At 36.4% G+C, this 17764-nt stretch overlaps 2 protein-coding genes across 2 annotated transcripts; both read left to right on the forward strand.

Annotated features, from left to right (window-relative positions):
* The first annotated feature begins 2657 nt into the window (after window positions 1–2657).
* Window positions 2658–9254, forward strand: LOC103928340 (autophagy-related protein 18h). Its single transcript, XM_009337371.3, has 9 exons — window positions 2658–3160; window positions 4214–4666; window positions 4989–5429; window positions 5703–5948; window positions 6042–6830; window positions 6915–7090; window positions 7398–7534; window positions 7627–8142; window positions 8872–9254. Exons 1-9 carry the CDS (start codon window positions 2966–2968, stop codon window positions 8874–8876), a joined length of 2958 nt encoding a protein of 985 aa, XP_009335646.2. The 5' UTR covers window positions 2658–2965; the 3' UTR covers window positions 8877–9254.
* A 5327-nt stretch (window positions 9255–14581) lies between these two features.
* On the forward strand, window positions 14582–16573 carry LOC103928343 (histidine-containing phosphotransfer protein 1). The gene is made up of 6 exons (XM_009337374.3): window positions 14582–14895; window positions 15051–15181; window positions 15324–15392; window positions 15935–16006; window positions 16118–16190; window positions 16291–16573. Exons 1-6 carry the CDS (start codon window positions 14803–14805, stop codon window positions 16333–16335), a joined length of 483 nt encoding a protein of 160 aa, XP_009335649.1. The 5' UTR covers window positions 14582–14802; the 3' UTR covers window positions 16336–16573.
* Window positions 16574–17764: the final 1191 nt, after the last annotated feature.

A 17764-nucleotide genomic window follows, 5' to 3' on the forward strand; every position in this document is an offset into this window, starting at 1 on the left:
TCTTAATCATTTGTACTTTTCTTTCTTCGTGTTCATGCTTTAGATTTTGATACTTACAACTCAATATTTCTAGATAAAACCCATCTATCTTTAAAGATCCACTATAAGCTCAAATTTAAAATCTGCAACCAAAACACTATTGACCTATTAATACAATTTATTTACACCCATGCCGCTTATACTTTATGGTCCGTTTCCCAAATTCTTGAATTTTTGCCAAATTAAAAGTACTAGAAAAAGTGAAATAAAATATATTTTGTAGTAATTGTATCCATATTAATTGGTAGGTAAATTAGTTTGTTCCAATTATTAAAAAAAAATTAAAACAAAATACAACACCTATATTATATATTTTGAATCAAATAACATTCCTCTAACTCATACGTAAATTATTTTGTTCCAATTATTAAAAAAATTTCAAAAAAAATACTACACCTATATTATATATTTATGAAATGAATGCGTAAGGCTCAATGTTATATATATAAATTGATCTGTAATGTGGTTTTGTATCTGGAGTTGATAGAGAAAGGTTAAGGTTACATGATATATAGCTCGTTTGTGGATCGATGAAAGATGGCAGTTGAAATGAACAAAGTTTTGGTGATTGGAAATCAGCCTTTTTGTCAGCTGTTTGCTGCTCCAATGCGAACAAGTTGATGGAAAAGAATATATAGTGGGGGTTATGCTGCAAATCGTTTATGTCGAAAAACAGCATCATCAGTGTGTTTTTTGATGTCCCCGAAATGATCAAATCTGCATAACTACCATGCAAATTCGTGTCAGATGGCGCAAAAATATGAAAACCAGGATCTACTTGTATGAACTGCATGTAAAAAGAATTTCCTCTCCTTCTGGACACGGAAACGACACCTTTTGTTCTTCAGTTTTTACATTGTGTAAAACTAAATGGGCTTACCATAAGTGGGCCTGACCCAATATAATCTAGAAACAATTTCTTATTTGTTATAGCCTTTTTATTTTCAAATTTAGGTAGATCAAGTATAAAAAGTCAATCAAACGTTAGATTTTCTCTTCGAGAGTTCTAGGGTGCTCTGGAATATTCCATACTTATACTTTAAAAGTTTTAATCGTTAGATTTTATTTTTTGTATTTTTAAATAAAAATTTAGCAGATAAAAAATACAAAATATTTATATTTAGAAATGCCGTAGAAAATTACGTCACTGTAACGGTATATCGGTGCTTATGGATGTCATCATTTGAGACTCATCTTGTTTAAACAAGATGTGGTCATCTTGGACTCGCCTTGTTCAAAAATAAAGAAACAAACAAACGTGTTTGTTCGGCATCTTTGCTTAAGATATTATCGTCCCTTGCTGTCGTGAAGTAGCCAATGTCCTCCAATTTTTCAAACTATTTAACGCCGTACGTTAAGCCTACAATTCATAGGTCTCCCCCACATTTCCCGCTATTCTCGCTTGGCGTCCTCAACTTCCATCAAATACTGTTTGGACCCCCAGTGGGCCTTTCAAATAGGATGCAAAAAGACTATTTTGACCCCATAATATGCAAGCTATCCAACCATATGAAGTAGTACTGTTCTAAAACATTTGTCTAGGCGTTAGAAGGATGGTCATCATCACGACTAGTTTCTAAGTGTTTAAAAAATAAGAAAATGATGCCTAGGCAGTTGCCTCCACGATTATTTTCTAGTCGGCCGCTTAAATTGGCCCATACACTCATCTAGGTCGTGACTATCACTGTGACAAAAAATAGATTGCTTCCACTTTGCATTTATTCTTTCAATAAATTGTAAGAGACTTGTTAAATACATGAACACTCATAATATGTTTATAGTCATCTACCCCCCACCCCTCGGGTGCAACAAGCGCCTAACTTCGTTTAGAACATTGTAAATTAGTTTGCTAGGTAAATTTGTAAATTTACTGAAATTTTATGTTAAAGCATAAAAATGTATAGGTTAGAGGGACATTGGTTACTTTTCGATATATGACAAAAATCATACTATATCTAATTCACCAATCAAAGTAATGTTTGAATTTTTTTGGTTTATAATGAGCAAAAAAAGATACCCTCATCTTCCTTAAAACATTGCTTCGTTTGTGCAAAGTTTCTCTCAATTGCAAAAGCATATTCTAACTAATATACAAAAGCAACTTGTTCAAATCACAAAAGTATTTTACATAAGTCGATATAATACCAAAGTAAAAGATATGAGATGCTAATAATTCATATTTACTCAACCTTTGTAGAGTACTGGCTCGGCTCAGTAGTTGAGACGAATTTCAGACTCATATTCTTCATGACATGTTCTGAATTCAATTCTTAGTGCTGATGAATCATACAATAATGATCAGAAAAAGACTAAATACAATATCAAAACCCTTTAATTTGACCACTACACCATTACATAATATTACTGCTCCACGTACTATCACGTAAACAAGCAGTACATAATTGTAACAACACATGATGTTGTAACAGGAATAGTTCGATACTCGAGAATCTCTCAATTTATACCTTATCATCGTCCTTTTGCGTTTTGAATGAGAAAGCGGGCGAGGGCAAAATCGTAAAGTTTGGTAAATCATTTTTCGAATATACTTTGCAGGGGGTGCCGACAAGATTATCCAAACCCCACCGCGATACATTTGACATTGCCCAAATTAGCCTCCACTGCAATTGACTCCGAAAGCAAATAAAAAAAAATAAAAAAAATATAAAGACAGAGAGAGACAGAAAATCAAAACGAAAATCGTCTCCGTTTCTAGGTCAAAATCCAAACCACCGCACCCACCGGCACCGGCACCACCGAAAACGACGCCGTTCACCACCCTTGCTTCTGCACCGGTCTAATTTTTTATTTTTTATTTCCTATTGCTGATCGACTGAAGGCGGCGACTTCCGTCGGCGGTGGGGACCACTCCTTCCGGTGACTCTCCGGTGGCCGGTTGCATTCGCTGGGGACTTTTTGCCTGACTATGAAGAAGAACCAAAACGGCGGCACCAAGGTCGTTCAGAGTAATCATCACCATCACGCCAATAACAATGGCTTCCTTCCGAATTCTCTCAAATTCATTTCTTCTTGCATTAAAACTGCATCTTCCGGCGTAAGGTCGGGCGCCGCCTCCGTCGCCGCCTCCATCACCGCCGACCCTCACGATTGCCGAGACCAGGTTTAATTTAATTTTTTTTTACTTGAAAATTTATTTATTTTCGTATGTTTGATTATGAAGCTTTTGGAATTGGATTATCGGATTAGCGATTGATTTTTGAATAATTGTGTTTGGATGGAAAATTGGAGAAGAGAGGGATCGAAAGCGAAATTTTACTAAATTTGGGGGAAAAAAGAGAGGAAATAGAAAGTTGGAGTTTTGAATTTTTGTTTTGTTGTGGTTGTGAGTTAATGTGATTAGATTTTTGGTCCGTAGCGAGGAAAATGAGTGACAGAGAGTGAAATGTAAAGTTCGAGCTTTGTGTTTGGCTGATGAGAAAATTTCAGGACAAAGAAGAGAAATGTGAGGAGAAGTTTGAATTTTTCGGCTAGTGTGGATGTTTGGCTTAAAAAATAGAACTTTCTTCAGTTTATGTATGTTTTGTTGAGTAGGGCTGTGTTTGTAAGAAGTAATGCTTTGGACTGGTTTAGTAGTTTGAGGCGGAGTAAAATAAATGAAGTCCCGGTTAATTAATTAATGTAGAAGTGGAAATATAACCAATTTTACGATGCGTATTAATATGAAATTTAAGAATGTGGACTGATACTGTCAACTTTGGATGATTGCAATCATCGAAATTTAATGAGGTTATAAGATTGATAATTGTATACTTAGTGTGAAGGATATGGGATTGGGATATGGTGTAACGTTATCAAGTACCCTGTCCATGAGGTTTTGATGTTCTTCAAAGAAGAATCCAATTGATGTCCAGTGGACCATTACCATTTCAGAAGTAGCATATGCATGTAAGAAATTTGTGGGGTTTTTTCATTTCCAAATTCCGCAATCAACTGAGAATTTAATTCTAGTATAACAAAAAAAAAAAAAAAATGTTTTCGAAACCTGGAAATTTCTGTATATTGATGGTATGTGTTTCATGCCCTGAGATGTTTAAATAAATGTGAGCTCTGAGTGGTTAAAAATTTGTGAGACACGGAATTAGTTAGAAGAGTCATTAGTGTCTCAGTGTATTATTACATGTATCACTGTGATTTAACTTATTGTGGCAAACAGGTGTTGTGGGCTTGCTTTGACAAACTAGAGCTTGGTCCATCTTCCTTCAAACATGTTCTGCTACTCGGTTATTCCAATGGCTTTCAAGTCCTTGATATTGAAGATGCCTCTAATTTCAGTGAACTTGTATCAAGGCGTGATGATCCAGTTACATTTTTACAGATGCAGCCCCTGCCTGCAAAGTGTGAGGGTCAAGAAGGATTCAGATCCTCACATCCTATTCTCATGGTTGTTGCATGTGATGAAAAGAGCTCAGGTATGATGCAAACAGGGAGAGATGGGTTGGTCAATGGTCATTCTGAGCCTCAAACAGGAAACTCTGCTTTGTCTCCAACCGCTGTTCGGTTTTATTCGCTGAGGTCTTGCAGTTATGTTCATGTTCTAAGATTCCGTTCAACTGTGTATATGGTTAGATGCAGTCCTCAAGTAGTAGCTGTGGGTCTTGCATCACAAGTAAGCATTAACTTATCCCATGTATTCAATGTTATTATACGCATTTAGGAATGAATTGCTTTTCCAGCCAAACTGTAGAGGCTGAATTACTTTATCATCCTATAGATGTTTTCTGGGTGTGTGCTTGTTTGTGGAAGTCACCATGTTCCTGTAACAAATTAGAAGAGTTAGGCTGGATGGTTGTAGGCTACGGGTTTCAAACATTCACTGGGGAAGTTTCATCATTTAAAATATGAATGTTATACAATGCTTATCACTAAATAGGTAATGAAGTATTTAAACCTGTCTTTGAGTCCCTTTTGTTTTCTAATTTTGCTGGCAGATATACTGCTTTGATGCTGTCACTCTTGAGAACAAATTCAGTGTCCTCACTTATCCTGTCCCCCAATTGGGAGTTCAAGGACTGGTTGGGGTCAATATTGGGTATGGTCCAATGGCTGTTGGTCCCAGGTGGTTGGCTTATGCTTCCAACAACCCTCTGATGTCAAACACAGGCCGCCTCAGTCCTCAAAGTCTTACTCCTCCTGGTGTAAGTCCATCAACTTCGCCAAGTAGTGGGAATCTGATGGCTCGATATGCAATGGAATCTAGTAAACAGTTAGCTTCTGGGTTACTTAATCTTGGAGACATGGGTTACAAAACTTTGTCCAAGTACTATCAAGATCTTGTACCGGATGGTTCTAACTCTCCTGTGTCATCAAATTCTAGCTGGAAAGTTGGGAAGGTTGCATCACTGTCAACCGAAACAGATATTGCTGGAATGGTAAGTATTATTTTTAGCGAAAGTTATATTTTAATTTCACTCTGGAATCATTATTGTTTCATTATACTTACAAGAAGAGAAAAGATTTGGTAATGTTTCATTTTGAGACATTCTGTTTGAGCGATTGCATGAGAATAAGGATCTTCTGTCGCGCTCAATATTGTCAATAGTTTAGAAAACCTGATTCTAAATAGCAGAGGGGATGTGGTTGTTTTTAATTACCTTGAGCAGTTTTGATTGAACTGTATTTACTAAGTGAAATGGCCTTTGCAGGTTGTTATAAAAGACTTTGTTTCCAGAGCCATTGTATCACAGTTCAGGGCACATACTAGTCCCATTTCTGCCCTGTGTTTTGACCCAAGCGGGACTCTTCTAGTTACTGCTTCAATACATGGAAACAATATAAACATTTTTCGAATAATGCCATCCTGCTCACGTAATGGATCAGGCACTCAAAGCTATGACTGGACTTCTTCTCATGTGCACCTTTACAAACTACATCGTGGCATAACATCTGCTGTAAGTTTTGGTCTTTTGTTGTTTCATCTTAGGCTATTACTATTATGTTCCTTATGTTAATGTGGCTTCTTTTTCCTTGTGCTTATTATACAGGTGATCCAAGACATTTGTTTTAGTCAATACAGTCAATGGATCACAATTGTTTCATCCAGGGGGACTAGCCATATTTTTGCTTTGTCTCCATTCGGTGGTGAAACTGTTCTTCAAATACAGAATTCTCATGTTGACGGACCTACTCTTTCACCGGTTCCATCTGCACCATGGTGGTTTACTCCATATTTTACAAGAAGTCAGCAACTCTTTTCTCCACCTCCAGCAGCTACCCTTTCTGTAGTTAGCAGAATAAAAAATAACTGTGGGTGGCTCAACACTGTTAGTAATGCTGCATCTTCTGCAGCAGGAAAGGCTTCCTTTTGGTCTGGGGCTGTTGCCGCTGTATTCCATAGTTCTGTACCTCATGACATGCAATCTTCCCATGCGAAGGTCACTGCGTTGGAGCACCTATTGGCTTATACTGCTTCTGGTCATGTAATTCAGTATAAACTACTGCCTTCGTTGGGAGGAGAGCCAGGCAACGCTGCTTCGAGAGCAGGGCCAGGTTCTTCAGTACAGATACAGGATGAAGAATTGCGAGTGAAAGTTGAATCTCTTCATTTCTTGGATGTTTGCCGCAGAAATGATTGGCCTGAAAGAGAGGAATGCATTTCTGGGGTTATACTTGGGAAACAAGAAGATATTGATACAATTGATAGTTCTGACTGTGATGACAATGATGTTGGGGATAAGGAGTTGGCAAAACCCCTTGAACGATCTCATGTGTATCTCTCCAATGCTGAGGTTCAGATCAATTCCGGAAGGATTCCAATCTGGCAAAAGTCTAAGGTACCTTTTATATTTTGGCAGTGAGATTTCTTTTGCTGATCACCATTGTCAAACATGTTTGTGATCCTTTTATTTATGTCTTAGATATATTTCTATACAATGAGTCCATGTGCTGCTGGTGAGCTGAATTTTGGTAGAGATCTTAGCCCCGGAGAGATGGAAATAGAGAAGGTTCCTGGTCAAGAGGTTGAAATGAGGCGGAAGGATTTGCTACCTGTTGTTCATCCTTTTCATAGGTTTCAGTCTGACTGGAATGGCAGGTAATGTTGCTGCTGTATTCATGTTAAAATGAAAATGAATTCGCGCCTTTATTGTTTTGTAGCATTTTGTATGAATCCATCTTGTATCTATTTTCTTGCTCCTGGAGGTTGTTAAGATTCCTTGAAAATCTGCATCTTTGCATTTCTTATGTGCTTTGTGTTTGTGGTTCTATATGGTTTGATGACCTTTTCTGAGAGGCTAGAGGTTTCTTGAGCATGCTTTTTTAAAATAATAACTAAAAAGTATCACAAAAATCACTTTTGAATGTTTTCACCATTAATTGAATTTGTTGGGCGCCTTATGCAGGCATCTAATTGGACGAGGATCCTCGAGTTCATCTTCTGATTCTCATGAAGATAAAGAAAAGTTTCAGGAAAATTCTGGTATTTCTGGTGAGAATTTGACATCTATTGGCTCAGCTGAAAATGGTAACCCAGATGCTGGTAAGAATCCTGGTAGTTCTGATGTAATATTGTTATTGTTTTATGGGTAGAAGAGGATTTTCTAATGCAACCTTTTTTCTTTAACGAATTAGGTAATTCCTATCCATATATTCTCCAACCTGGAAATGGACAGAATGGCGAAAAAAGAGGGAGATCATTTTCGGTATCACCTCACTTGAACTATATCTCCACAAAGAAAAATATTACTTCAGTATCCCTGAAACAACCTACCTCAGGTGTTTCTGTTGGTGAGGATGGTAATTTTTCAAAGTGTCTATCCACTTTAACAAGCGGCTCCCCTTCAGCTGATAGAACAATTGCAACAAGGGTTCAGTCGGTGAATAGTGGTGGGGCCAGTGAAGGTTCCAATGTAAGTTCTAACCGTTATGATCGTAGTATGAACATGCTGGATGAGGGACCAGTACATGAATCACCGGATTTTGAGCCTTTTTTCCAAGAGGGGTATTGTAAAGCATCACCTCTGAGCAATTTTCGTGAGTCGACTGAAGTTGTAACTGATGTAGACAGCCCCTGTGATAGGGAGAAATGCGAGGAAGATGGTGATAGTGATGACATGCTTGGTGGTGTTTTTGCCTTCTCCGAGGAAGGTGAGATTGTGACACATTAATCACTTTGATCACTTTTAATTAGAAATTGTCTCATTTATGGAATGTTTACAACCGAATGAATGCTTCCAAGTGCTGGTAGCATTTTCATATGTGGAGCAATCACATAGTATTGTACTGGATTTCACTAGTACTTTGTTGACTTCTCATGCATGTTCTAACACCTTTTGCACTCATCTAGATTCCCCTCTTGTGGGATATTAGGTACACTAAGTTGGGCATAGTAAAATTTAGACAGTACGGTTTCTTAGACTATAGAAGCTGGCAGATTGTACGGAAATGTTGTAAAGACGTTGAGCAATCATGTAATATTACATGACTATTCTAATGGGTCCACATATCAGTCGAGTAAAGTTTGCCAAACACGTTGCCTTGAGGTATACAAACTTTTTTCTCCTCTTGTTTTGTTAGAAGTGCATTTTAAGGGCTTTTTTGGGAAGTCGTCGCAAACTTGTGTTGTAAGGTTTGGGTATTTTGTATGCAAGAAGATTTTCGGATGCTTTTCTAATGACAGTTCTATATCCATTCACATTAGGATGTGATGATGATTCTGCATATTAACATTAGCATGACAATTTATCGCCTTTCATGTTCGTGTGTTATATTTGTACACATTTGATTGTGAGTAGCTTTACAATCAACGGAAGGCGATGGAACCTGTTGGAAAATTGGATCTGTAAGCCACTGACGTTTCCACACTTTCTGTTGCAGGATGATGTACCTCCCGGTGCCCGAATCGCACTGAAGGAATCCGAACTTTCCTTATTTTCCACGAGTATTGTAAAAACGATTGGTCAAAGCTCGGCCAAATGCCAGTATTGAAATTTAATTGATGAAGTTTCAGGTTGTTTATTTTCGACATTGGAAACGCTACTGACCAATTGATGCACGCGATGTAATCTTTGGATCGTCGCCGTCGTAGTGCCGCTGGGGCAAATGCCTGGTACTTCCCTTCTAATTCTCATTGTATATGTTGTCAATTGACATTCATAAATAGAAATGATGTGTGGACAGGTTCTTTTATGTGTTGTATAACATTGTTCATTCTTCAAGGAAAAGAAAAATAAAAGAATAAAGAGAATTTAAAGAGAACATATATTTTTTACAAATTGCATTAGTTATATGATTAGTTTCTATACAAATTGCATTTTATTTGGTCAAGGAGTTGGAAGGCTCGTTTAGAAGTGTTTTTAAAGTCACTAAAAGTGTTTTTGGTGAAATTAATTTTGCATTCCAAACGCAATGTTTTTTGGAAGAAGCACCAGATATGTTTTTTCAGGATTCACTGAGATTTTTATTAAGAATTGGTTTCATGATTATTTTCACAAAAAACGCTTTTGATATTAGGATTTGGTAATCTTAAAAATCCATTAGATTAAATGAAAGTACCTAATTGGCAATGGCCTCCTGGGTTGCATTCTTTAGTGCTTATAATTTATCAGGAGATAAAACTTATCCACACTGGGAACAAGGCCGTTGCGACGACAATTACGCATTGTAATGTGTTTTAACTTTCAACAATGACTTTGCATAAAATATCATCACATTGACATCCCGTTTCAAGTAAGTTATTTAAATTCATAGGTTTAGAGCTCATTTAGTGCCTAAGATTGTATTGGAAGAAGTCATTCATAAGATTTAAGGTATGTAGAAGATCAAGGCAAATTATTTTCATTTTGAGAGGATTAGAAGCGGATCAGACACGAATGGAAACCTATTTCTTTTAATCCTTGTTATTTCTTCTTTCAACGTATCTCGAAAACAATGAGTTAACTAATCAGATCCAGTCTCCTCCACACCAAACGAGGCTGAAAAGTAAAGAAATAATTGATCGAGTAGCTTCTTACGAACTAACATTTAAGAAACACAGAAAAAGTTCAAACTCGAAATAGAAAGGATGTACTCACGTGCACAATAGCTATATACGATTGTGTATGGATTTGTGTGTGTGTGTGTGTGTGTGTGTGTGTATGGCGTGCATTTTCTTTTGTTTTCGAGGCAGACAAACAAAAGGAAAAAGATTGTTGAAAAACCTGTGGCTATTTTTCTGTCTTTCCCAAGCAGTGAGAATAATGCACCACCATAATTGAGAAACGTTAACAGGATTCTTTCAAAAGCAGAACTTTCTGTCACATTAAAGCGAGACTCTTTATCACATTATGTTTTTTACATAATATTTTATAAAATTAATACGAAAATTGACGTTAAACTATGAAATGAGAGACAGTCTAGAAAGGATTCCACTTTTGTAAGACTTCCTGTAGCATTTATCAAACTTTTGTGGATGTACAATTGTTTGGTACAAGAACTACTTATTACTTACCGAGAAAACATTGAGGCAAAGCTTTGACAGATTCATGGCTTTGGATACCCCAAAAACATGCTACATTTTTGTACTTTTGTGGCCTACCATTCAATTAAATTTTAAATAATGGGGGCAGTAGGAACCTAGATCCTTTTAAAAATTGTGGGTCCCCCTTTGATGCCCTTCATATCAAGATGGAGATTTGGGGAAGGAAATGGAGAATGGAGTGGTCCCTCCCTTTTGTAATTTCAAATCTCCTACCAAAAATGGTGATCCAATTTGATTGCAGAATTTACCGCAATTGTAGCATTTGGATCAGTAATACAATGTATCGAGACTTTTTGGAGGAGGCACGGGTGAGAGTTTTTGGGTGTAATGGTCTTCTTCCTTTAAGATGAGGATAAGTTCTTCGTATGCGACCGTTACTGAACGATTAAAATCGTCTAAACTTTTTCTATTTGAAAAAACAAAACAAAAAAAAAAAAAAAGAATTTTTCTTTCTTTAACATTTCATTGTTGAAGCGAGATGATATGTGACAATAAATCCTTCCGATGCAAGATCCTCTGATAGATTTGAAGAGCGTGATTGTGTACAGAAGCCACAAGGGAGTTAGGGGCTTGGGCCCTATGGCATTGGAACCCCATGGCATGCTCGGTCGGGTTGAAAACGGTCTAGAGTTTTGTCCTTTGTGGAATTGGATTTGTCCTCACCAATAAGGTTGGAAATGAGTCACTTCCTTCATGTGGTCTCTCTATTGTTCTTGTGTTTAGTGATGCGATAAAATTCCAAGCCACGCCCTAGCTATCTAGTTTGGGGGGTAGAGTATGAACCCGTGTCATGTAAGTATTTTTAAACGGGGTGAAGAAGACAATATTCTTAGTGGTGGAGGGGCTAGGGGTAGATAGAAGGGTATCTAAATGCGGCATTGAAATTTCTCTCAGTTGGGCGTCGAGGGTAATAAAGAGGGAATTGACCGTTATATGACAATTACAAATCTTTTTAGCTGAAAATGAAAAATGAACACGACTAATATGACTAAAATAGAACGTAACACGTGAAATGTCTAATCGATAACTTTTAATTCAATTTGATCATTCGTGTACGACTCTAGTAGTATCAATTGTACTGCTTTACGTGGTATATATACATGAGCATTTGAGATATTTCACGTGTTTTCCATTTTAGTCATATTAATCGTGTTGATTCTCATATCTCATCAAGAGGAATTTGTAATTGTCGGCCAAGTACCAATATTCTAAGCGTGTGGCTGGTTCTGAGATCACTACATACTATTTAAAGCAAACCTAATCCTAATAATGTTATATGAGGGGGTCAAGGTGCCTTTGGATCACCAATTCCTTGAAGTCTTTAGGTATGGGAATCGGAAAACTTACCAATGCCATGTCCATTGGCCAACCCACTAAAGCACTTTTATGAATAACAATGGTTGTACAGAATGATTTTTTTGTTGAAATAAGGTTGTAGGAAGTGCTTGTTGGTAAAGCAAAAGCTAAACGAAATTTGGGTCAAGGTAAGAGGAGACTTGTAAATCACGCGAGGCCCCACGGTAATTCTTCCACCAATCCATTTGGGTTTGATCTTTGATTGATGGGTATAAAATATTAAAGATTGAATGAAAAAATCACAAAGGAGATCGAAGCTTATCCAAATTCCAAAGTCATACGTTTCCAACCAAGCTGATCATCACCAAAGGGACTGTGAGTGACAACTCACATTGAGGTTAATCCAAATTGAGCCACAAAAATGGAATATGATCATCTTCGGATCCCTTTCATCCGGATTCTTCAATCATGTATGTTCAACCGAAAATTGAATGGCTATCATCAATTAACTTTCTCTTTTGCTTTTTCATGTTTGTCTTCTTCCCTCTTCTCATTCTCTCTCTAACTCACTTCTCTCCCTATCTGGGAGGACTTGGTCAGTTTTTGATAACTGGAGGCCGGAAGACGACAGGGTGAGCGTGGTGGGTCGGCAATCGGAGCGTGCTTAACAAAATGTCATTTCCAATTTGAATGAAATCGTGCCAAAGCACCCATTGCAATAAGAGTGTTTTACGCGAACACAAACGTCAAGAGGATGATGTTCTAAACCTATCACGCATCACCTTGTGTTCTAACCATTAATTGTCCCCACGTATAATAGTTTAGAACACAACCATCTCGACATCCCGATTCCATAAGTAGCAAACATTATTGTCACGAAACAATTCTCATTTCTCACAAAACCCTAACAAAAAATCGTTTCTCATTTGAATGAAATCATTCCAATACACCCCTTGCAAGAGAGGGATAAAAAAGACTCAACGGGATAGAGTTACGTACCACTCATAACCGCATTCTCTTACATAACATCGTTTAATTGGTTTGAAACACGATCATATTAGCGTCCTGGTTTATGAAGTTCTCACTTCCAACATGTTACGTGTAGATAACAAAATCATCCTCAACCCAAAAACGATGCCTCAAAATTTCTGACACCTAACAAAATCATCCTCAACCCAAGAACGATGCCTCAAAATTTCTGACACCTGCAACCACATGCACCAAAATCCCATACATACATGCACTGTCCAGTGTCCACCCTTACACAATGCTTTGAACTACCCACACGTGTCCTATGCCAGAAAAATTGAAAGATCGACGACTGAAACCACATGGTTTGTTGAAGGAGTAGGGCCAGTTTAAGACTAAAACCAGAGAGAGAGGCCTTTGTGCTGAATGAATTGTCCCTGTTTGTTTTCAGTTACCTGGTATTAGCCAATTATCCACACCAAAGGCAGCAGCCAATCAAAATGCAACAACTCAAACAACCAACAAAGACAAGACCAACATCCAATTAATTATAAAGAATCTTCAAAAGATTGAGGGATCAACGTTTAATATTGTGAAAGCAGGCAAGTGAAAAAGAAAGGTGGAGAGGTTAACTTGAAGTACGCATTTTCTTTGAGAATCCAGACAACAAAAGTTCAATACTTTATTGGAATCTAGGGTCTCGTCTCCTGCTCATTTGGCGACTAACAATACATATATAAACACTAAAAATACGTATACTTATTGTTCATTTTTCATATCAAAATCAATATATAATTAAGGATCATACATTTTTTTTAATCACCGAATGACCAATAAAGCATTTCGTAAAATTCAAAGCTGAAAAGTTTATTACTTTATTATACCAACTTCTATAAATTATAATCTTGGCGCTTAGAAATGTTAAAAATTCGCTTTTATTGTTAATGTGATGAGCGATGCCCTCTTATTTGACAAATTTCATTATTATTTTTAATTTAAGAAGAAGACAAAATCTATCAAAAATAATAAAAATCCAGAAGATATGGATGCAACATTGTCTGGGGTCACTTTCTCATCATATCACTTGAAGTTGGCTCAAATGTGGGTAAAGCTCTCTTCAGTTAAAAGAGTAGAAGTTGGCCCAAATGTGGGTAAAGCTCTCTTAATATAATCTCAAATGTTATCATTGCACTAATAAGGTAATAATCAATGTAGAAATAATCATGCCCCCACATATAAGAGGATGTGTGAGAAGTAAAAAGGAATGTGTAGGTAGCACACCTCAGAAAAAAATTATGTATTACACTAAATAATATGACTTCCTGTGGATTTACTTTCTAAATAATATGACTTCCTGTATTTTGATTTTACTTAACACTCACAGCGGTTTATCCAATATTGAAAATGACCTAATCAGTCAGTTATACTGAAATCTTTTACGGAGAGGGAGAGAGAGAGAAATAATTACTCAAAAGAAAAAGAAGGGGAAGGTGAACGGTACATGGCAGGAGGTTTTGGATCTTGTGGTGCTAAAGAGGCATATTGTCTGCCCTCCTGTTTGGATGTTATTCTCATCTCCTCATATTTATGCGATCACGGTTAAATTAGATAAACATTTTATATTCCTATTGTTTTTGTCTTATTATCTTTATAAAAAAATCAATATAAAATGTTACGTAGCTTAACCGTGATCGTACAAAATAGAAAGGGATGAGAAAGGCATTCAAACAGGAGGGCAGATAATCTGTCTCTCTTTTTAGAGAAAAAGGAAAGAGAAAGTGAAAATAGGCTAGCAAGTAGCAAGTAATCAAGTAAGGAATACTAGAAAAGGTGAGTTCATGTACTGCGCATTTATATAATTTAGAGCCCACAAAGGTAGGAATCTTAATTTAGAGCTTCCCTCCTCGCACTCCAAAATAAAAATTAGAGCAACCCCTGCATTGAGTTTTCCTCTATTTAAAGGGGAGGAAAGGGTGCAATGAATTCATAAATCCTCCGAAAATTCAAATAAAAGAAAGAAAAAAATGAATGTTGAAAAGCTTGGGAGTGATGCCATGGATGGCGTTTCTCAGTTGCAGAAGCAGTTGGTTGACTACACAGCTTCACTCTTTGATGAGGTCAGTATACATACATACATATATACCTATGACATATAGATATATAGGGTGATATATATATATAGGTGGATTTTGTGTGTTTGTATTTGCAGATTATTGGGTTGGATTTTATTTTTCTTTTTTGGTGATAAGTATGTTTCTTCTTTTGTGTGAAGGCATTTCTGGATGAACAGTTCAACCAACTTCAGCAACTGCAAGATGAGAACAACCCAGATTTTGTAGTTGAAGTGGTGTCTCTTTTCTTTCAAGATACTGAGAGGCTTGTTAATGAACTCGCAAAAGCTCTGTAAGAATTCATAAAATTTTCCCATCATTGATATTCTAAGTTTTTAATCTTTTTTAAAGTAGCTTTCTTTCCTTGGTAGGGTTTCTACAGTCAGGATCTCTTCATTCTGTTTTATTTTTTATTTTTTAATTTATGGGTGCAGAGATCAGCAGCGTGTTGACTATAAGTTTGTGGATAAAAGTGTTCACCAATTGAAGGGTAGCAGCTCCAGGTCTATATATATACATTTATATATGCTGTTTCAATTGAAAATATATTTGAAATATATATAGAATAGGCCAGTAAATTTCCCAACAGTTTTACTTTTGATGAAATGAAGATTAAAGTAAGACTCAAAAGTTCCAATAATTTGAGTGAAAAATCTTTTTAATTTGGAGGGTTTGTCAAGTATCATAGAGCAGATATGTTATATCAAAAAATAATACTACTTCGAGTTGTGGAAGTAATCCCTTTGCAAAATAAAGGTTAATTAAGACTGCTACGATAGATCACCCCCCTCTGCCCCCTCAACCCTCGCAAAAGTGGGGAGCCTTGTTGGCTCCTGGTTGCTCTTTAGTCATCCCAACTTTGTTCCACATGAAGGAATGTACATTGTTAAACATAACATTCCCAAAGTATTTCTGAGCTGAAAGTATAAATTTTTCTAAGAAGAAATTTTATTTTATTATATTTTTTTAGTAGTTTTGTGTATGTTGTATTTATGTTTCTTCCGTTGGTGTTTGATGAAGAAAACTGGTTCTCTTGAATTAACAGCATTGGTGCTCAGAGAGTTCAGAGGGCCTGCATTTCATTCCGGAACTTCTGCGATGAGCAGAACGTCGAATGGTAATCTTTCATGATTGTGAAAATATTCAAATTCTGAACCCTGCTTGAGTAACATTGGGAAAAATTTGCATGTATATATGAAATTTTGAATGAAATATAATATTGGTGTAGGTGCATAAAATGTCTGCAGCAGGTGAAGCATGAGTATTTACTTGTGAAAAATAAACTGGAAAATCTTTTTGAGGTGAGTAGTTGAAATATTTGTTTCATATTAAAGCAAGCCTTTTTGCTAGGTCTTAATTAGTATCAAAGCTTTGATCATGTTCTACTTCGTTCACCTGTAGCTGCAGAGACAGGTTGTGGCGGCTGGCGGTTCGCTTCCAAGGTAATGCAAAATGGTGAGAGATCGATCCAGTGAAGGGAAGTTTATGATATCAGCAGATTAAATAACTGAGGGAAGCACATTGTGGGGCTGTGGATATGCAGCGAAGCTTGCTATTTTTACTTTCTTCTTTTTGTTCATCTCCTATTTGGTTGAGCCTCCAAATTGCTTGGGGCTCAAAAGAAGTTGAGTTGAACTGATTTATATGGCAAAAAATGTGAATTAATGAATCCTTTCTACCTCAATGTTCATCAATTTAAAAGAGGAAATTGGTAGCTTCTCTGCCAAAAAATATTGCATCACTCATTATTCTCTAAATTTTCACTCTAGTTTACAACTGATTCCTAAACTAAAAATTCGTTAATTGATGTCTACGAATTTAGTAAAAGCATGTATCATTAGTTACTTGCTGTTAACTTATATAAAAACTAATGATAATATGCTAATATGACACATATACGGGTCCTACTAATTAATATGTGTTCAAGGATTAAATTTAAACTAAGGTGAGAATTTAGGAACCAAATCTAAACTAAGGTACAAATTTAGGGACCAATTGCGGGTCCTTGCTCATGACACGTAATCAAATTGACAAAAATGTCTAACAAATGGAGAAATTGTGCACGTTTTGTTATACTCTTGGACCTCAAACTAACTTTTAGGTCAAATATCAAATCTAAACTAGTGTGAAAAAGATCAAGAACCGATTCTAAATTTACTCTAAATTAAAATCCACCAGCCATTTTATTGGGTTGTTGGTTAATTACTAATTAGCATATTTTTTTTTTTTTTTAAATTTTGCTTACATTTAATTAGAAAATTATGAGGGAATATATACCTAGTGGTAAGGACATTATATTATGGTATCAAAAAAGGAGGGCAAATCCAGTTTGTTAGGATGATTAGTTGAATGAGAAGTACTAATTAATTTTAATTAACTCGTGGGATAATCGACAGGACACTCTGGAGGAGGAGGGTAGTGTGGAAACAACGGCCATTAATAATATATACATGCATGCTGAAATGCCAAAGTATCTTCTATGTATGATTTTATTCTTCTTCGTCCAACCGTATCTTATATTTTTGTATTCCTTTTCTTGCCTGACGATTCACTAGACCACACTGCTTATTGAACTAGAGAAATTTTGGTAGCGCTGATTGATTAGGGAAGTTTTCAAATCAGAATGGATCAAAATATAGTTAGGTATGATCGACAGAATATATACATGGAACGTCATACTTTTAAAAGTAGTTTCGATTATTACATTTGTTACATCCATGATACAAATCACAGGTTCGAGTCATGAAAACAATCTATTTGTAAAGCAAAGGGTAAGGTTGCGTACAATAGACGTTCCCTCCCCCCCTCTCCTTCTGACCCTTGCAAAGTGAAAAGCCTTGTTGGCCAATGATCGTCCAAAGATAAACCCACTTTT

The sequence above is a fragment of a genome, unplaced genomic scaffold (assembly GCF_019419815.1).
Source record: "Pyrus x bretschneideri cultivar Hongxiangsu unplaced genomic scaffold, Pyrus_bretschneideri_v1 Contig11, whole genome shotgun sequence".
NCBI classification, from domain to species: Eukaryota; Viridiplantae; Streptophyta; class Magnoliopsida; order Rosales; family Rosaceae; genus Pyrus; species Pyrus x bretschneideri.

What these genes read in the sequence shown, in the direction of transcription:
- LOC103928343 (XM_009337374.3), top strand. Translation starts at nt 14,803, where the DNA reads ATGAATGTTGAAAAGCTTGGGAGTGATGCCATGGATGGCGTTTCTCAG. An exon ending in CAGCTTCACTCTTTGATGAG is followed by an intron (nt 14,896 to 15,050) that starts GTCAGTATACAT and finishes TTTTGTGTGAAG; the next exon opens with GCATTTCTGGATGAACAGTT. An exon ending in GATGAGCAGAACGTCGAATG is followed by an intron (nt 16,007 to 16,117) that starts GTAATCTTTCAT and finishes ATATTGGTGTAG; the next exon opens with GTGCATAAAATGTCTGCAGC.
- LOC103928340 (XM_009337371.3), top strand. Translation starts at nt 2,966, where the DNA reads ATGAAGAAGAACCAAAACGGCGGCACCAAGGTCGTTCAGAGTAATCAT. An exon ending in AAACAGATATTGCTGGAATG is followed by an intron (nt 5,430 to 5,702) that starts GTAAGTATTATT and finishes TGGCCTTTGCAG; the next exon opens with GTTGTTATAAAAGACTTTGT. An exon ending in CAATCTGGCAAAAGTCTAAG is followed by an intron (nt 6,831 to 6,914) that starts GTACCTTTTATA and finishes TTTATGTCTTAG; the next exon opens with ATATATTTCTATACAATGAG.